Source organism: Lampris incognitus, chromosome 11, assembly GCF_029633865.1.
Source record: "Lampris incognitus isolate fLamInc1 chromosome 11, fLamInc1.hap2, whole genome shotgun sequence".
In the NCBI taxonomy this organism is placed as follows: Eukaryota; Metazoa; Chordata; class Actinopteri; order Lampriformes; family Lampridae; genus Lampris; species Lampris incognitus.
Genome location: NC_079221.1, coordinates 45,936,128 through 45,956,860, shown reverse-complemented (window position 1 = coordinate 45,956,860; position 20,733 = coordinate 45,936,128). Strand labels below are relative to the sequence as shown.

General features: G+C 43.9%; 1 protein-coding gene across 1 annotated transcript; it reads left to right on the top strand.

Moving 5' to 3' along the window:
* The first annotated feature begins 624 nt into the window (after positions 1 to 624).
* akap17a (A kinase (PRKA) anchor protein 17A) lies at positions 625 to 13,725 on the top strand. Its single transcript, XM_056290043.1, has 8 exons — positions 625 to 688; positions 1,510 to 1,867; positions 2,132 to 2,350; positions 2,599 to 2,811; positions 9,278 to 9,426; positions 11,072 to 11,312; positions 12,483 to 12,933; positions 12,964 to 13,725. Exons 2-8 carry the CDS (start codon positions 1,541 to 1,543, stop codon positions 13,407 to 13,409), a joined length of 2,046 nt encoding a protein of 681 aa, XP_056146018.1. The 5' UTR covers positions 625 to 688; positions 1,510 to 1,540; the 3' UTR covers positions 13,410 to 13,725.
* The last annotated feature ends 7,008 nt before the right edge of the window (positions 13,726 to 20,733 follow it).

Genomic DNA, 20,733 nt, shown 5'->3' with positions numbered 1-20,733 from the left:
ATGAAAAATTTGACAAATCTTCTCTGCCGATGCCAAACAGCTTGTTTTGCTGCTGCTATTGACTCTTGTTTTGAGCCTCCGGTACCCCAGGTGCTGACCATCAGGTGCCTGATATAAGATGTATTGCCAAGAAGCATTGTTACAACAAAGAAATAACCTACCAAACACACATTTCCTTACTTTTTGTGCTAAGTTTCTATGTGTGTGTCTTTATATATATATGTATATATATATACATACATATATATATATATATACACACATGTATATATATATATGTATATATATATGTATATGTATATATATATGTATATATATATATGTATATATATATATATGTGTGTGTGTGTATATGTATATATATATATATATATTTCCTTTTTGTGCTAAGTTTCTGTGTGTGTGTGTCTTTTATAAATAAATATATATATATATGTATATATATGTATATATATGTGTACACATACACACACACACACACACACACACACACACGCACACACAAAATTTACCGTTTGTACTTTACCACATTGTTCCACGTGGTGTCGCTGTTTTTAACAGCACGGTTAGTTTTCTAAGTTCAAAGTTCACTGCATGCGGAACTGGCATCTTGTCGTGCCCGTCTGGTCGCCTGTGAGCCGCTGCCGTTGGAAGCCAACCTATGTAGCAGATTTTGTTCCTTTACCCGGTGGGTAACTGCTTGAGGTTGGTGGGGTTACCGTTATGCTTAGCCTTTAAAACTAAAAGCAAGCTCAAGGTGACGTTTGGTCGGCTGTCGCCTTACTGAAAATAGTTAGCTAGCGCTGAGAACAACTAGCTAGTTTGCAGACAACTGCTAGTTGTGCTAGCTCGCCCTCACGCTAGTAAAAAAAGTATGTATTAGCGTTAGCTGCGCAGCTAACAGAACAAGGTTTTACCAAGAAGAAATTTGGATAGAATTAAATTTGTACGTCGGGTTTGTCCCTAGTAGCCAACGATGACAGCCTGTTTAAACTTTACTCTTATCGGTGGGCTAGCTTTACTAGCTTAGCCTTGATTAAACCAGCCCCTCCGCGCTGTCCGCCAAGTCTCTGGCGAAATGCTAACTACAATGGCAGACGTTCGGTCCCTGCACGTTTAGATTTAGAATTAACAGCTAGAAGTTAAATCAGTTGTCAGAATGACGAGTTGTCAACACGTCGTTGAAATATGTCAACGATTTGTTGGGAGTTGGATGTCGTTGTGCCCATTGTGGCTGTGATTGTTACACCCTATACAGGTAAATAAACTTGCAAGTTAAGCAGTTATAAAAAAAAAGTCAGTTGCACTTTTGTCTTCCTTTCAAAGCTACAAACTGTAGGATCAGCAGTTTGAAGTGGCCTCAAATCCTTAAGCAACTTTTTTTTTTTGCAAGTCCTGATATTAGATTCTGGGAACACAATACAAGTGGTAGTCTAGTGGGGGGTATCGAGGTATTTGTAACACAGGTGTTAATGCGATTGCTATCTGAACATTCCTTCCCACCCACAGGTGCATACAGCTTTCTAATCTGTCTGGCACAATGACCACCATAGTCCATGACACCACTGAAGCAGTGTGCCTCTGTGCTGAGTACAACTTACACCTCAAGCCGATAGCCAAAATTACCATCAGCGTTGCGCTCCCCCAGCTAAAGCTGCCGGGCAAGAGTATCTCTAATTGGGAGGTAATGGAGAGGGTGAAGGCCATGGTTTCCCCTGAGCAATTTTCAGCCCTGCGTATCTCCAAGAGCACCATGGACTTTATTCGCTTCGAGGGTGAGGTGGAGAACAAGGGAGTGGTCAAGAGCTTACTAGGCCGCCTGGATGGAAAGAGCATCAAACTCAGCGGCTTCACCGATATACTAAAGGTACGGCTGGTTTTGTAGTGGAGGTGAGGGCTCAAGACGATTCCACGTTAGCTAATTATTTCCTCATTCCTTAATTCATTTTTATGTACTGTCAGAACACATACATGAGAACTACATGGGTTATGCTCCATGGATAGATTCCTGAATAACTACCTCTTCAAAAAAATTGATTATAGTCTATAGCTACCTTATTATGAGAGAGTGCCCTTGCAAAAGGATAGGAAATATATTTTCTCCCATCTCTTTGCATCTCTCTCCCCTTAGGTACGTGCAGTTGAGAATAAGGTGGACTTTCCAACACGTCACGACTGGGACTCTTTCTTCCGTGATGCCAAGGACATGAATGAGACACTGCCAGGGGAAAGGCCTGACACCATCCACCTGGAGGGGCTTCCCTGCCGTTGGTTCAGCCAGAGAGACAGCCAGCATCCAGACCGACCCTCTGAGGAGGTTCTCACAACCGTCTTCCAGTGCTTTGGACAGGTGGGAAATGTTTCTTGTTGCCTCTGTACATTAAAAAGAAAATTTGTCCCAGGTCAGAATCTGTACATGCTGTTCACTTGATTTAAATCAATTCACATTTTGACTGAATTTTCTGTGATCACATAAGCAACAATCTGAATAGATATAATATTTTTCCCTGAAGAGCACTGAAAGTTGGTCCGTAATATATCCATAAGTCTGCAACACTGTCCTCCGTAAAAAAAAGGCCTGCTATGCCTTCATTATAGGTACGAAACGTGGACATCCCTATGCTGGACCCCTATAGAGAGGAAATGCTTGACAAGAACTTCAGTACATTCAGCTTTGGGGGCCACCTGAACTTCGACGCCTATGTCCAGTACCAGGAGTACTGTGGTTTTACCAAGGCAATGGACACTCTGCGTGGCATGAAGCTGATGTTCAAGGGAGAGGATGGCAAGGCAGTGGCCTGCAACATCAAGGTACAGCACACTCCCCGTGTAGAAAGGCACTATGACTGGGGATGGGTATCATTCAGATTTTAACGGTACTCCTACCAATACTGCTTATTGATCCGGTACTTTAACGGTACTCATTTGGGTTCATTTTGTTTTATTTTTTTAAGGAAAAAAAAAAAAACAAATCAATAACAGACTTAGCTTTGCTTTATTTTCTCATGTCTTGACAGAGCTTTACTTTACATGTTTTACATTAACTCATATTTGTATAATTTAGTTAACTCCATGTGGGCTCTAGGCTGCTAACATATATAACATCTGAAGTGGATGGGGCAATGGGAGGTGAACTATGAGCTAGGCATTTGAAAATGATGAATTTCTCCGCCTGTATTTGATGCACTTTCGCTTGATGTTTTGAAAGATTGCTGTGGTGTTTCTGCTCTTACATGCAAAAGACGTGTTGCACTTGTGGCAACGAGCATTGACAGCATCGACTCAAATGAACTATAACCAGACTTTTGAATGTTTAGTTGTCTCCGCCATTGTCGTTTACAGCAGGGTCTGTGTGCGCATGCATGTGTGTCTGAGAGAGAGGCGGAGAGAGCTGTGGCCCCGCTGCTCGGCTCACACATACGACAGACTCCGAGAGAGAGATCTCTCTTCTGGATTGAGAATAGCGAAAATGCATCATAGATGAACGTCTACCACTACTTTCGGCTGTTCCCGTTAGGGGTCACCAAAGCAGGATCATCCACTACCATCTCTTCCTGTCCTATGCATCTTCCTCTGTCACACAAGCCACCTGCATTTCCTCTCTCACCACATTCATAAACCTCCTCTTTGGCCTTCTTCTTTTCCTCATCCCTGGGAGCTCCATATTCAGCGTCCTTCTCCCAATATATCCAGCATCTCTCCTCCACACATGTCCAAACCATCTCAATCAATGTCTATCGTTTGCAAATTAGAAACGTAGTTGGCAAGAGAAAAAGACAACATTTATGTAGCCTAAATAATTTAGCACCGGTTCCCATTTAATACCAGGTTTGGTACCCATCCCTAGCTATGACACACTTGTAAAGAGTCACAGCAGTTTCTAGTAGATTTTTTTTTTCTCCATTATTTAAGGTTTTGTTTTCAGGTTCCTTTCTACCCAGTTATGCATGCTATACATAAACAAAGACAACCACTAATCAACTTCCATACACAGACACCTGCACACACAAAACATTGTCAAATGTTTCTTCAATATAATATCTCCCTCTTAAGTCTCTAGAGGTTGTCAATTTAACTTTAACAAGGAGAAATATAATTCACTGTTAAATATTATAGCTCATTAAACTACATTAGATGCGCTGAGAGCTTTACAGAGGAGCTGTCGGTAATAAAGTTTTTCAATTAATTGAGAAAGACAAGGTAAGCTATAAACAAGTATGGGGGTCAATAATCTATTAATCAATTAATTTTACAAGCTCGTATCACATTTTATATATATATAAACTTAGCACAAAAAGTAAGGAAATTTGTGTTTGGTAGATTATTTCTTTGTTGTAACAATGCTTCTTGGCAATAAATCTTATATCAGGCACCTGATTGTCAGCACCTGGGGTACCAGAAGCTCAAAACAAGAGTCAGTAGCTACAGCAAAATAAGCTGTTTGGCATTGGCAGAGAAGATTTGGCCACTTTTTCAGGGGCGCAACCCACATACTCAGCTCCGCTGCTCATCCCACAAATTGCATGTTCCTTACAGATGTGGCACCATTTAAAAGGGAAATAAACAGGCTTTCCAACGGTATAAGATTTATTGCCAAGAAGCATTGTTACAGCAAAGAAATAATCTAACAAACACAAATTTCGTTACTTTTTGTGCTAAGTATATATATATCCCCATACCTCTGCTTTGTGAAAGTTCAATCTATCAGAAGTAAAAGTTTGATTACTCATCATCGGCGGTCACTCAAAGCGAGTATGACTGTCTTCTCCATTGGGTTGTCTACTTGTGGGTCTTCAGATGGCTGTAGAGGCTGATCCGCGATCCACCTACATAGGTGCTGTGTGGACAGGGGAAAGTGGTGGTGGTTGAGCCTTTTCTCTCTTGCCTTGTGGTGCTGTCGCTATTTCTCCGTGGCACAGTGGCATTCCATTTCATGACGTGCAGCTCCTTCCTGGACGGATTTCTTCCAGGAGTGCCTATCCAGTTCAATGTGTTCCCAGTTGCTCGATGTGATGTTGAATTTCTTCTGACTGGTCTTGATATTGTCCTTGAAATGTTTCTTCTGCCCGCCGGGAGCTCGCTGACCTTTCTTCAGCTAGGAGCACAGGATCTGTTTAGGGAGACATGTGTTGGACATGTGGATGACATGGCCTGTCCATCAGAGTTGTTGCTGCGTTATTGTGGTGGTGATGCTAGTCATGTTGGCTTCTTCCAGAGTGCTGATGTTGGTGCATCTGTTCTTCCAGCTGACCCTCAGGATCTTTCGTAAGGATCTTTGGTGGTATTGTTCAGTGATAATTTTGTCAGCGAAATTTTTGACAAAAATATTTCGTTGACGACCTTTTATTTCATGACTTAATTGTCACGACAACGTAAGTGAAAAAATATTTTACAATACAAATTATGACGAAATCTTACATCATTGTGCACTGATGAGAAAAAAAACCAGACAAAATTCCATGCCGTCTTTCAGCAGACTAGAGAGAACCTAGATTACGCTGTACAGTTCAAAACATTGGTTGTTTTCCTCGTTAACAATCACTTGCATGCATGAATCTGCAAGTCCAAGTGCAAATTCTCATTGCCTTCTTGCGTCCTTCTCATTGGATGGTTTTTCCCTGCTCCGTTCATGCCTGCGCAAGTCAATAACATATTCTCACCCTAGATAATTAAACACATTTCAAGGTATGCTTACTTCTAAAAGGAATTTTTACACCTAGAATGTCCTTCAGCAAAATCAGTACCGTATAGTATCATGATAATTATGACTAAAACATTGACTAAAAGTAGACTACAATTAAAACGGAGGTCCACTGATGAAATTTTGACTAAAATAAAGCAAAACAAAAAGACTAAAATGTGACTTTAAACCTATTACAATTTCCAGTAAGCGACTAAGACTAAAATTCTTGTCAAAATTAACACTGTTATTGTTCCAGGGCTCTCAGGTGCCTCCTGTTGGTGGTCCATGACTCTGGTCCATACAGCAGAGTGGGGAGAAGAACAGCTCTGTAGACCGGGAGTTTTGTTTGGGCCTGTAGGTCTTGGTCTTCAAAGACTCTTTTCCTGAGTCTGGCATAAGCGCTACTAGCACAACTCAGGCCATGGTTGACCTCAGAGTTGTCAGCTTTTGAGGGGAGAAGGCTGCCGAGGTAGAGGACGTGATCAACGTTTTCAAGAATTTTGTTGTCCACTTTTATGGTGGGCTGGGTAGATGGCTGGTTGGGTAGAGGTTGATACAAGACCTGGGTTTTCTTGATGTTTAATGCTAGACCCAGGGCTCTGTATGCCTTGGCAAAGGCATTCAAAATGTCCTGGAGGTCTTTGGCAGCTTGTGCTGCGATGGCGTTGTCATTTGCATACTGAAGCTCCATGATGATCGTGTTGCAGACTTTGCTCTTGGCCTTGAACCTATTAAGGTTGAAGAACCTGCCGTCAGTTCTGTATAGGATTGGGATTCTCCGTGGCAGCTTTTCGCCAATGAGGTGGAGTATGGCAGCATTAAAGATGGCAAACAGGGTAGGTGCGATGATGCATCCCTGTTTAACCCCTGTTTCCGCAGTGAAGGGTACTGATTCAGAGCTGCTGTTGCTGAGCACTGTGACTGACATGCCGTCAAGTAGAAGCCTCAGTATTCTGATGTATTTGTCAGGACAGCCATATCTTGATAGCATGCTCCACAGAGCCTGACGGTCTACTGAGTCAAAGGCCTTTGTCAGGTCTATGAAAGCCATGTACATTAGCTGCCTTTGTTCACGGCATTTTTTCTGGAGTTGGCATGCTGTACATATAATTTCTGTTGTACCTCTGGATGGGCAGAAGCCACACTTGAAGTTCTGGGAATACTTCCTGAGCCAGTGGTAGCAGTCGGTTTGCGAGTGCATGAGTGCATGAGTGAAGACCTTGCCTGTTGTTGACAGGAGTGAGATGCGCCTGTAGTTTCCACATTCTGCCTTGTCCCGTTTCTTGAATATGACCCCTAGTAGAGCATCCTTGAGCTCCTTCTTTTTGCCAGAACTTGAGGAAAAGGGCGTGGATGTGGTAGAGGAGCTCTGGTCCACCTTCCTTTAAGATTTCAGCCAGGATCCCACCTGAAACAGCGGTCTTGTTGTTCTTAAGGCTCCTGATGGTATGTTGACCCTCTGTCATGGTGGGAGGTTCCCCAATGTCTTCTCTGATGAGACTCAGAGAAATGTGACTGGCAATGTCTATTTCAGCTGTGCTATTGTGGTTGAGGAGTTCTTGGAAGTGCTCTTTCCATCGGGTGTTAATGGACTCGTTGTTCTTCAGCAGCTCCTGCCCGTCCTTTGAGTGCAGGGGGTTTAAGCCGCGGTTGCTTGGAGCATAGACAGCCTTAGTAGTGCTGAAAAAGCCTCTGGTGTCTTCCAGTCACTGGATTTCCAGAGCCTTTTCTGTCCACCAAGAATTCTTAAGCTCCCTCACCCATCTCTGGATGGCTGCCTTGGCTCTGAAGTGAGCCACTCTTCTAGCCTTGTAGGTGACATCATTTTGCCAGGCACAAAAGACTTTCCTTTTCTTGGAGATGAGCTGTTCTATCTCTGTCATTCTCATCAAACCGATCCTGGTGTTTTCTGGACTTGTACCCAAGGGTGGTTTTGCAGGTGTTGAGGATGATGGATTTGAGCAGGCTCCAGTGTTTCTCAGTGTCATCAGGATATTGCTGTTGGAGGGTTTCCCTAAGAGAGGCCTGAAGTCGCTGCTGGGTGGCAGTTTCATTCAGGTTTTCAAGGTCCAGTCTTGGCCGGATCGGCTTCTTTTGAACTCTCCTCTTCCTCTTGAGTTTGATGGATATTGTGGAGCGGATGAGGCAATGACCTGTCCAGTAGTCATCTGCATCAATCATGGTGTCTCCAAGATGCCTTAAATTTGTTTTTCTGGTAAAACAGTGTTAGTGATGTCGAGGTTGTACTGATCACATTTGCTAAGAAGCAGAACTCCATTGGAGTTGATGCTCCCGATGCCTTCCTTTCCTATGTTGATCCTGCCCGACCCTGGCATTGAAGTCTCCTTGGAGAATAATCTTATCTTCCTTGGGGATTCTTGACAGTGTCTTGTCTAAGCAGGCATAGAAGATCTCTTTTACTTCCTCTTCAGAGTCTAAAGTAGGGCATAGGCACTCACAACTGTTGCCATCTGGTTGTTGGCAAGCACCAGATGGATGGTCACGAGATGCTCACTGATCCCCACAGAAAGTTCAGACAGGTGGCTGATGATCTGGTTCCTGATGGCAAATCCAACACCATGGATCCTGGGTTCATCAGTAGCTTTTCCTTTCCAGAAGAAAGTGTAGGCACCCTTCTCCTTCAGTTGTCCTTCATCTTCGTCTTTTAGAAAGGGCAGCTATGTTAATCCGGCATCTCTTCAGTTCTCTAGCGATGATCACCATTCTCGCATTATTCTCGGGATCTCAGGGCCATGCAAGCTTCTCTACCACGACAAGGTGACAATCCATGAAGAGGACTATCAGTTACTGTAAGCCTAGAGAAAGCATGTTATAGCTTTGCAGAATTTACCAATGAGGCTTTTTTTCCACTCTGGTGGTTTTGAGACCTTTTTTTTTTTCATCGGATTTGCATCATCTTCATTCTGAGGATCATGAGGAAAGATAGAATGCCCAGACCCCTAAATGAGAATAAATCCTCATTGTAAAATAGAAATGCTGAAGTCAAAAAGATTTAATTGTATTGGAATACAATGAAACTCTTGTGCAAAGGACACAAGGAGACACCATCCAACCCCCCCCCCCCCAAACACAACATACCTCCAAACCTATGTATACATGAATTCATACATTATATACACAATATAGAAAGTATACGATAACGCAACAATGTAACGTGTATGGATGCGTGAGCTTTTCAGCAACCTGACTTCCCGTGGAAAGAAACTTTTACCGAGAAATGGTGTTGTGTGATTTGATGCTCCGTTAACATTTTTTAGATGGAAGGAGCAAGAACAGAGCATAAGTGGGGTGGCTAGTGTCCTTAATGATATTTTGGGCTTTCCTTTTGCAGCGAGTGGTGTAAATATTATGAAGTTGAGGTAGTTCCATGCCAATGAATGGGGAAAATAAAAAGACAATCTTTTGTCACTATTGTCTAGATATAAAGGGTACGCTCACCTAAATATTGACTTGCTGCATGAGCACAAAAAAAATCCTTCTCACACCAACTGTCTGGAATGTACTCAAGTCCACAAAATACTGTTGCATAGATCAATAAATCCTACTTACTTTGTATATATGTTTTTTTCCCAGGTTGCCTTTGACACGAGTAAGCACCTGAGTGATTTGGCTCTGAGGAGAAGGGCCCAAGAAAGGCTGAAATTAAAAGAGCTTGAGAGACAGAGGGAGGAGCAGAAACGACGGGAGAAAGAGGAGGAAGAGAGGCGTAAGGAGGAGGAGAGGTACTGCCAGACAAAATGATTGATTTTCTACCAGAGGGATTCAGGGGTTGAGTCTTGAACGTGTTTTCCCCAAATGAAGAAAATACTTACTAGAGAGCCAGGATGCACTAGCCATCTTATAACAAGGTCTTTTCCTCTTGGTCACATCTGCACAAGGGTTAAACCTAGCAGGCTCTCTAATCATCTGCGACCTGCTGAATGACAAGTCACTAGTGTCAAACTAAACATTGAAAGCTATCTATATTGCTAGACAAAAGAGCGGCGATGTCCCCAGTAGGGTGAATGCCGTCCGCTTTCAGCAAGTAAGGGCAGCCCCAAAAAGAAGGCCAGTTATCAACAAAGCCGAATCTCTGCTCGTTACAGTAACAAGCCAGTCAGCGGTTCATTGAGTTGAATCTACTGTACATCTCATCATTACCCCTCATGTGCCGACACATCTTTCTGGCAAACTCAAGCATCCTGACTAGGCTGGCTTTTGTGATCTCTGGTTGCTTCATCCTAGCATTATTGGTGCCGACATGAAAACAATGTTGCTGAAAGTAGTGGTGCTGTGTGCTTGGGTTCCCTGTTTCTCCCTCCATGATGCCAGCACCCTAAGATTATCCTCTATGTCGGAAACTCTGGCCCCATGTAAACAGTGAACCAAGGCTGGCGAAGCAAATCTTGTATTGCTGGTAATGGAGTCTCCTATCACTAGCGTGCGTTGCGTTTCCCTGTCGATAGGAGTGGGAGAGGCACGCTGGCCGATAGGACTACCAACGGGGCTTAAGGGGGGGACCAGTTTGCAGTCGGGAGAGGTGACTGTAGACCAGGCCACATGACCCTGTGGCTTCCTCTTACGAGTTTTCCCACAGCAGTAAACGGATAAATTCTGCCACATCTGCCGACGACGCTGAGCTAGTGCTAACAATAGCAGGTCTGTTGTCAGGCCCAGGGCTAAGGCTATCTGGAGTGCCCGTCATGTCTAAGATAATCTTAGCCAAAAGAAGCTGCTCCAACTCACAGACATGTCTCTCTAGTTGAGACAACCAGTCTTTAACTTCGGAACAGTCACCATGCCATCATATGCTGACTACTAAACACAAGAGTCGCTTGAGAAAGAAAACTAGGAGAATCTAGTGATAAGTGAGCTACCCACTCTTTGTGGTTGGGTTGATTCTTTGCAGCATTTGGATTACGTGGGCTGGGAGACCGATGAGAAGTGCATTGCGATAGTCTAATCGAGAGACTGGTTGTGGACCAGGAACTGCTCATTACGCCTTGATAAACAGTATCATCTTCTTAGTTCAAGTCTAACCTTACATTGAATCATCTATCTTGTAAATAACATACTTGTTTTGTTGTTCTTGACTTTAGAAACAGGGCAGCTGCTCCTAACCAAAAACACATCTTTGTGCTTCTCTGAACTGATTCTCTTCACAACTTCATATCCACACACATTAGATGAGGGAAGTAAAGAAAGCAAGTGAGTTTGCTAATGAAAGAAGAGTTCTCTTTTTTTCTGTCAAAAAATGGGACTCTACAAGGCAGATGTATTTTAATCCGGTCAGTTTCGGGAAACCTAAAAACCATAGCCCCAGTGGAATCAGGTCTTGATTTCCAACCATACCCAGAGTTGTGCTAATGTCCCTGCCCTCCCTTTCAGGAAGCAGAAGGAGCAGGAGGAGCAGGAAAAAGAGAGGAAGAGGGAGGAGAGGTTACGTAAGCGAGAGCAGAAGCTGCGGGAGAGAGAGGAGAGGAGGAACCTGAAGAGGGTGAAGCGTCGCCAGGAGGAGGAGCAGAAGAAGCTACAGGTGAAGATAGCCATGGAGGAGCGGAGGCTGCTGCTGGCTCAGCGCAACCTGGAATCCATACGGCTTGTTGCAGAGCTGCTGGCCAGGGCAAAGGTAGGCGCTAGCATTGAAAAATAATGGCTCCTTTTAAGGTACAATCGGTAAAAAAAAATGTTGTGATCACTATCGGCAACCAGTATGAACTTCAACATTGGCAATGATCCCATTGAGCAATGGTGGCCCACAAGTGACTCAGTTATGCTAATAACATTTACAGCTTCGCAAGCCACCTACATTCAAACTCAAAATCAACAGCATATTCCCTTGAAATGTGTGATTTAAACATTTGTTTCACCCTTGCCTAACATCTTACCCTGCTGGTAGGACTGTAGAGACCTTTGAGAACATAAGTATACCCTCAAAGACGCAATACCTGATTGAAAACAGGTAAAAAAGTGACCTTTTGATTTATTCCACATGTCCGTCGATATTGAGACCCCATCTCGGAGCAACAGGTTACGAAAAGAGGTTGTCACAAATGGTCTGCATCAAGTTTTATGCCTAAATTTGTCATATTTGTGGTGTGGCAATTATCACTTACATTTGTTTGTTTTTACTCAAATGATGAGGCTTTTTAGCTTCTTTGGAGTTTGTTTGTTTTTTTTGCAGTGATGCCTCAATATTGAAATGTTGAAATACACAGCAAGATGAATGTGTGAGGACCCAGTTTTGTCGAAAGAACATTGTTTTTTTTTTAAAGGATGGGGTGCTCTCTACTAGTTTGAGTACCATAATAAAGATTCCAGGCTGGAAAGCAGGTTTTTAAAGCCATAAATCTCAATGCTTGGCAAAGCTATCATTTTGCAATTAATGTAGATTTCCAACCCCTGCTGATACAAAATGGTGATTTTTTTTTTTCCTATGATAAAGTCAAAATGTTACTGATGGTACCTTTTATAAAAGGCTCCATCTTGAAAGAAGGTTTGCCAGCTATCTGTCTTTTTAAAATGCTTTTGTCGAAAGTATTGGTGACGAATTCTCGCAAGGCCTTCATATTCTGCTTGCACAGAATTGTCAGGGACCAGTGTGAAACAAAACCTTCTTATATTTCTAGTTTCTAGAATTTAGTCCTCTAATTTTGCCACTTAATTTTTTTTCATTGGTGCCGAAATGACAATTTTGGTAATGTGACCACCACTAAAAAGTGTCTCGCTGGAAGCTTTTTTACTCCCACTGTCTTGTGCCACTTCACCCACTTCACCCACTGCCTCTACTCATCCTCAGGCTCTGAAACAGCAGCAGCAGGAGAAGGAGAGAGCAGAGCGTGTCGAGCAGGAGAAGCAGGAGCAGGCTCGTCAGAGGGAGGAGTTGGCCCGTCTTCAGGAGCTGGAGGCCTGCCGACGCAGGCAGGAGGAGGAGCTCCGGAGAGTGGAGGTAGAGAAAGAGCGGGCCTTGGAGCTTCAGCGCCGAGAGAAGGAGCTGAGAGAGAAACTACTAGGTAACTTGTTGAAAAAGAGCAGTGGGGAAACCACAAGACCACCAGGCACCGGGGGCCAAGGTGAAGCTGTGTCAAGGGACGAAACCCCTAATCTGGCCAGTGGTGATGGAATCATTGGGGTCCTTGGTCCAGTGAATGGAGTTAAGGGGGCTGGTGCTAAAGAGCTTCAGCCGCCTAACATCTGCCCTCAAGTTCCTGAGAAAAAGAGAGCAGCTGATGGGAGAGAGGAGAGGAGAGGTGGGGGGGACAACTGCAAGAGGGGTAAAGATGAGAGGAGAGAGGCTGGGGCAAGAGTCAGAGGAGACAGCAAGCGCAGCAGAGAAAGATGGAGCGAGAGGAGCCACTCACAAAAAGAGAGGAGGTCCCATGGCAGGGGCAGGAAGGGGCACTTCAGCAGCCACAGCAGGAGGAGGAGCTATAGCCACAGGAGGAGTTCCAGCCGCCGTAGGAGGAGCTACAGTCACCACGGCAGCAGGAAGCGTAACCATCGCCATAGCAGCTCAAGTTCCAGCTGTGATAGAAGCCGGAGCAGCAGTGGAAGTAGCTACAGCAAGAGGAGGAGCAACAGGCGGCACGACCATAGATACAGCAGAAGCAGCTCCAGAAGCACTCCTAGAATGAAAGACAGGAGGAGCCACAGTCATGACAACCAAAGACACAGGTGGTATAGCCGTAGTTACAGCAGGGACAGGAGTCACTCCAGACGACATTAAACTCTGAATCTGTCGGTCTATTTACGTACAGGTTCTGCTCATCGAGCTGTGTACCAGCATCTGATGTCATATGACAGATGAGTTTGTTTTTTTTTCCTTCATTTATGTTGCAACTTTTTTCCCTTTGCATATTAACATCATTTGGCCTTTGAAATCATGTAAGTACACAGACCCTGCCTGAACTTAGAAAAGTTCTTGTGGTTTAGTAGTGATAGTGTTTAAACTTTCCCCTCTGATAGCGTGACAGTGCAAAATACAGAAGGAATGTATTGCTAAAATGTTATAAACATGAGACATAGGGTTGCACTAACGTCAGAATCTGAAGTAAAATGCCTGAAAACTGAAGATGGCTGCTGTCCATTAGAGATGTGAAGAGTATATAGACTGAGCAACAGACCTCAAAATGTCTTTATGGTAAGAAAGTCAAACGAAACGGTTCATCTGGATGCAACGTTTATTGACACAAACGTTTCATCACTCATCGAAGGGCTCTGACACACCTGGCCGACAGTCGGCCGTCAGCCACTGTCGGACCATCGGTGAGCATCTGTGACCCTAGTTTTTACGGTGTGTCCCGCAGTGCCGGTACTGGTCGGACCCCTGTCTGCAGCTTTTTGCCTGATTCAGCATTTTGAATCGGCGGAGCCCGTCGGTGAGAGAGATCCCTCTGATTGGCTGTTCACAGCGTAACAATTCAGTGCTAAGCTAGCAAATTAGGCTTGGTCGGGTGGCCCTACAGACACAATTGGCTGTGTCTGCGGATGGGAAGCCGGATGTAAGTATGTGTCCTGGTCACTGCACTAGCGCCTCCTCAGGTCGGTCGGAGCACCTGTTCGGAGAGGGGGGTGGGACTGGGGGGAATAGCGTGATCCTCCCACGCGCTATGATCCCCTGGCGAAACTCCTCACCGTCAGGTGAAAAGAAGCGGCTGCAGACTCCACATGTATCGGAGGAGACACGGTAGTCTGCAGCCCTCCCCGGATTGGCAGAGGGGGTGGAGCAGCGACCGGGACAGTTTGGGGTAATTGGCCAGGTACAATTGGGGAGAAAAGGGGAGGAAATTCCAAAAAAAAAAAAAAAAAGCTAGCGAATCAGGGCCGTGGGCTGTAAGTGCTACTTTTCGGCCCAGACGGCAGGCGGCGTGAGGCGACGCAGTAGTCGGCCTTTGTCGCCACTAGTCGGTTTGGTGTGTCTGGGCCTTAAGTGACCTCTTCAGTCTCAACTGACTGCAGGTATCCCCACCCTTATAAACAATACAGTGGCATAACAACCCAAACCAAAGATCAGTTTCATATGCAAATAGGCTGTAACTGCAAACATTCCCAAATCCTCTGTGAATAGTACACACGGCCATTAAAACTCTAGTTAATGGTCACGCCTATTTGCATATGAAACTGATCGTTGGTTTCAGTCCTTATGCCGCTGTGTTGTTTATAAGGGAGGGACACCTGCAGTCAGCTGAGACTGAAGAGGTCACTTAGGTGAGTCAAGTCAAGTCAATTTTATTTGTATAGCCCAGTATCACAAATTACAAATTTACCTCAAGGGGTACATAGTGTCCAGATGAACTGATTCAACTTTATTTGAACAGACTTGAAAGTGTTATGCTGGACACAAAGCACAATGACGTAATTTGCTCTAGGCAAATCAAAGACAAATGAAACATTGTTTTCCTACCCTACTATCTACTATCTACTACTGGCTACATTTTCAGCAGAGTGAATGGTGTGAACCGTTGATGCCCCAAGTGAAACAAACCTCAAATAATAGTTGTTGTATGTGACACCAGTTCTGCATTACCTTGGGCCTGAACCGTTATGTTTGACTGGTGTCCCAGGCATAGATTATGAAAAATTCAGAAATTATTTTGAAAGGTTTATCATAGTCCTTAACAAGGTCACATTGTTTTTTGGGGAGTCTGCCCTTCAGCTTCAAGCCACAACTCTGTAGTTCACTAACGCAGTAAGAAAAAAAGACCGTTACGACACAGCTTCTCGTTGTAGGAGTGCCATACGTGGTTTTGTCTGGTCAGTGTCCTCTGCCTTGTTAGTAGTTTGGTGTGTACGGCGTGCTGTTACCTGAACAGAGGGCAAGCCTCGAGAGAGTCTGCCCGGTTTTCCTTTTCCATGACTGGTCGTTTCACCTCTGTATTTGAGGTTTATGGATGTGGTGAGGGAGGACATGCAGGTGGCTGGTGTGACAGAGGAAGATGCAGAGGACAGGAAGAGGTGGAAATGGATGATCCGCTATGGCGCCCCCCAACGGGAGCAGCCGAAAGTAGTAGTAGTAGTAGTAGATTTGCATTACGCTGCCCTTTCAGTAAGAGTATGTTGTGCACACACAGCAGGATGTTGTACATTTTTTTTCGCTCAGAATGCTGTTGCAGTTCACGTTGTGGGCGCCCCGGCGTGCTGCGACCTCTCCAGGATGCTTTGAAATCTGCTCATTTCATATTCTGAAGTTATATTCACAGTGAATAAATTATTTCAAATGTACAAACTTGATATCGGTAAGTAATTTTAAAATGCATGATTGCATATTTTATACACACATATTGGAAATGTTGATTTCAGCTCCAGTATGCCCCCTGTTTGCAGACTGTGTATGACTGATAATAGGGATGTAACGATACACTCACGAGTCAATACCGTTCAAGATACCAGGTTCACGATTCGATTTTCTCACGGTATTTATAACAAAAAGATTGAAGACAAATTATGAAATGAAGTCTTAAATAATAATAATAAAAAACATTTCTTGGACAAAAATCTATAAAATCTATTCCTTTTTGTATCGAATCCTTTTTAAATCTGAGGTAGGCATTGTTTTGAATCGTTTATAACCTATTTCCTCCCTGTAAAATTAAAACTGAAAACATCTTTTGTCTTAAATAAAAGAAAAACTAAATAGAAATTTAAAACAAATCCCAAATCAAACAAATAAATGAAAAACACGAAGAAAATCTCTTCAAATAAACAGATGAAGGCTTGGCCTGTGTTCCGAGCTTTGAATTTACGTTTTATTGTATTGTTTTTTAAGGGATATCAGTATATCTGCAGTTTCAGTCAGAAGCTGAGCTTTCTGGACACTCACCATGTCCCACCTCGGCCGCCATGTTTCTGCACCCTTTTTTTCCCATCTTTAATGGCGTACGCACGTTTTATTTTAATGTTTTTTTTAATTGCAAACAACACATATACAGGAATCGACATAACAGCAATGTACATACAACTTCAGTCAGAAAACAAACTCACAATGAACAAAACAGACTCCCCATTTAAAATAAAACAATGACCTATACAATGAAAAAAAAAATCATGAACTGAATAAAAAATAAAATTTAAAAAAAAAACAATTGCGTTAAAATTGAAAACAAATATAAGAATAAAGCATTAATTCAGAGAGAAAAAAATCACACAGACTTAAAAAAAAACTTTACTTTCTAATTCTAGAGAGGAGGGCGGTGTTGCATTTCTGGACTTAAATGGCACTGTAAATACCTTTAAAATACACTGGCTGAAAAGATGCCTTTAAATCCCATATCAACTTGGTATTTCATCCCAAACACCGTTTTTCATAAAATTGGGGCGGGGTCCTTTCGTTCCCTCTAAAATGCAGTTCCCCACCAAACAGGTTGCCTGTTGGTTTACCTATCTCTCAGCATGGAAACTGGCCTTCAGCCACATGTTTCCTTCTCATCAATCACTTCTTCAGAATATGTCCGCGCCTTTTTTTTTTGTTTTTTTGGTAAAAACATATTTATTAGAAACTGATGAACTACAAATAACACATAATGGGGGTCCAAAAAGACTCGATGATAAACCACATCTTACAGTGAAGTATAAAAACTGCACCTCGTGTTAAAGCACCAGACATTTATAAACAAACACATGCAACAATCAAATCAAATCAATTTTATTTGTATAGCCCAATATCACAAATTACAAATTTGCCTCAGTGGGCTTAACAGCATCACAACATCCTGTCCTTAGACCCTCTCATCGGATAAGGAAAAACTCCCTAAAAACCCCTTTAACAGGGAGAAAGGATAGGAAGAAACCTCAGGGAGAGCAACAGAGGAGGGATCTCTCTCCCAAGACGGACAGCGTGCAATGGATGTTGTGTTCACACAATTTACATAATACAACATTGCAAGAGGATAACAGAATTATAATGGACATAAAATGTATGAAGAACATGATGCACAGGATGCCAAGCAGTGTCCACATGCCAACGGAGCAGTCCAGGACCCAAGCCACGCGACCAGCATCATCATGTAATAAAAGAAAAACTTATGTCTGAGTGGAAGGGCAGGCAGCATCCAAATGGCGGCCACCATCACCACGGAGACCTGGGAGGAGACACCATTCAAACACAGAAAAAGAGAACGGAGAAGACATCATTCAGAGAGAGAGAAAAGACATGTTAGAGAAGAGAACAGTTTGCAGTAGTCATTAGCCATAATCAATTAAGTCATCAATTCGTCATAATCTATACTCAATAATCTCGTCGGCAGAAGAGTGGTTGGTAAATTCATTGAGACAGAAAACCAACCCGCCATCCAGTACAGGCTGTGAAGCACCCAACTTAAAGGCAACTAATTGTAAGCTAAGGCAAAAAGATGAGTTTTAAGTTTGGATTTAAAGGACTCGACAGACTCCGATTGTCTGAAGGCAGCAGGCAGGTTATTCCACAACAATGGAGCCCGATAGGAAAAGGCCCTGCTGCCACCAGCTGACTTCTTTTTAACTTAGGGTGCACACAGGAGCCCTGTATTTTGAGAACGAAGTGCTCGAGATGGCATGTAAGGTTTAAGGAGATCAGACGGGTAGGATGGGGCAAGCCCATTTAGGATTTTATAAGTCAGCAGAAGCAACGTGTATTCTGATGTAACATGGCTAGGAAGCCAATGAAGGGAGGCAAGAATTGGTGTAACAAGGTCAAATTTCCTAGTTTTAGTTGGGATTCTAGCAGCAGCATTCTGAACAATAACAGCAACAAATGTACACAATCGGATGGAAGGCACCACAACACCAAACAGCTGCTTGTGAAAACACAACTGTCCTGTCCGTGTCCAATGACTGGAATATTAAAGAAGAAAAGACAACGGGACGTGTGTGTTGACAGATTAAAAGCTACTGAGATTTGACTCCAATAAATCGGGTGTCCGTTCTGGGAACTGTGGCTAGTTCCTGAGACCTTGGTGGAGGAGGCGGATGAGTTCTACTGAAAAATAGGAGTCCATCCTTCCACTCAAACGGGTTGTAATGGTGGATGTACATGTGGTCTGGGGAAAAAGGCGGGATGTGCCTTCAGAGGAGCACCGTGTCAGAGCTCTCAAACAGCCTTTCGGCGGTCCTCCGGGGGACTTCATAGTCACTGGCGCTGAAGAGTTTGGACAAATTCTTCACCAGATACTTTTAAGAAATCCCGGAGGTCATTGAGCAGCAGAGCCAGACTCTTCTCACCGAGGGGAGTGGAGTTCAGCATGGCTCCAACGCGAACAAAACGGCGAAGCGACTGGGGTGCTCCGTAGACGTGGGACGTGGGTGCGCCGGGGTGCTCAGCCAGGATCCCAGCATGCCGAGGCCTCCCAGACTTGTAGAGCAGCTGGGTGCCCAGCGTGACATTGGAATATTCCCTAAAACATCCCCTGATCCCTGCCACCGCTCCACTCCCCGCGTGCTCCCTGTTGTCCGAGTGTTCGCGCCTTGACGCGGCGGTGTCGAACAAGCGACCTCAAAAGAGGATAGCGCCCCCTGCTGTTTTAAAGAGTATCGCGATTCATTTTTCATCTCGCCGATACGAATCGTCACATCGGCGTGTATCGGGACTGTACCGTCTCGAGAGGTATCGTTACATTCCTACTGATAAGTGAACATGACATCTGTTTACAGTGGATTTCAACCCATATTCAATATTTGGAATATGTGACATATCGGTCTTTAATATAGATGTATGCCCACAAACACCGCGTGTGTGTGCGCGTGACCGCGCGCACGAGTGTGTTTAACTTGAATTAGGCCTGTGAGGCGTTGCCAAACAGGTGTGCTGTTTGGGGTTGTGTGGAAGTGGGGTTTATTTACAGGGGTCATGTAATGAAATGTTTGGGGCCACTGTTCTACTGGGTAGAGCAGGTGATCGGGACTCAGGCAGGCTCCTACCAGTGTTTTAAATCTTTGAAAATGCAGCGTTGTTGAAACACGGCAGCGCAGTGCTGACATACTTAAGGGAACAGTTGTGTGGCGTGTGACCATGGGAACTCTGGACACTGGAATGTTGTTTTCACAGTGATTAAACATCCCATGAAATGAGAAATGTCTTTTCATTCTTGTGTTATGCGCCCTTAATTTAAATCTCTTAAAAAAATGTTGTTCTAGAAATTCACAAAAGATATAGTTTTATATTTGTGTTAATGTTTCTCTCTTCCTGACAAATGCGGTTTTTTTTACTTGTGCGGTTGCGGCCATGTGCTAACCAAAAAAATGTTCAGTGAACGAGTGAATGTCGATGTCGACGTTCTTCTAAATATCCGCGGCCGCTATTGGTTTTCAATCAGATCAAGTCCCTCGCTTCGCTAGAGCCCACCCGGCTGTCACGTTCATTTGGTTATGCATCGAGTCACAGGATTCATGGTGGTCTAAATGTTTCGTTGTACCTCTAAAGTGATCCATATGAACCAGTTGGTGTTTTGCAAAGGCTGGCTGCAAACCATTGTTACTGTAACTTGAGAAGTGCTTGAATTGCACGTGGGAAGCTACGGGAACCATTCATTCATTTCATCCATTCAGTGTTTATACACTCTATGGCCAAAAGTATGTGGACCCCTGAACATCACGCCCATAAACCGATCTGCCAAAACACTAAAACCACCTGCCCCAATATTGTGTAGGTCCCCCTCATGCTGCCAAAACAGCCCTGGCCAGTCGAAGCATGGACTCCACAAGACCTCTGAAGGTGTCCTCTGGTATCTGGCACCAAGACTTTACCAGCAGATCCTCTAAGTCCTGTAAGTTGTGAGGTGGGGTCTCCATGGATCAGACTTGTTTTTCCAGCGCATCCCACAGATGTTCGATTGGATTGAGATCTGGGGAATCTGGAGGCCGAGGCAACACCTTGAACTCTGTCATGTTCCTCAAACCATTTCTGAACATTTTTTTATGACATGGCACATCATCCTGCTGCCATCAGGGAATACCGTTGTGTACTTGGTCTCCAATGATGTTTAGGTAGGTGGCACATGTCAGAGGAACATCCACATGAATGCCCGGACCCAAGGTTTCCCAGCAGAACATTGCCCAGAGCATCACACTGCCTCCGCCGG

Excerpts from the sequence above, each read along its gene's own strand:
- akap17a (XM_056290043.1), top strand. The coding sequence starts at position 1,541 with ATGACCACCATAGTCCATGACACCACTGAAGCAGTGTGCCTCTGTGCT. Across the intron at positions 9,427-11,071 it reads AGGCGTAAGGAGGAGGAGAG|GAAGCAGAAGGAGCAGGAGG; the intron begins GTACTGCCAGAC and ends CCTCCCTTTCAG. Across the intron at positions 11,313-12,482 it reads AGCTGCTGGCCAGGGCAAAG|GCTCTGAAACAGCAGCAGCA; the intron begins GTAGGCGCTAGC and ends ACTCATCCTCAG.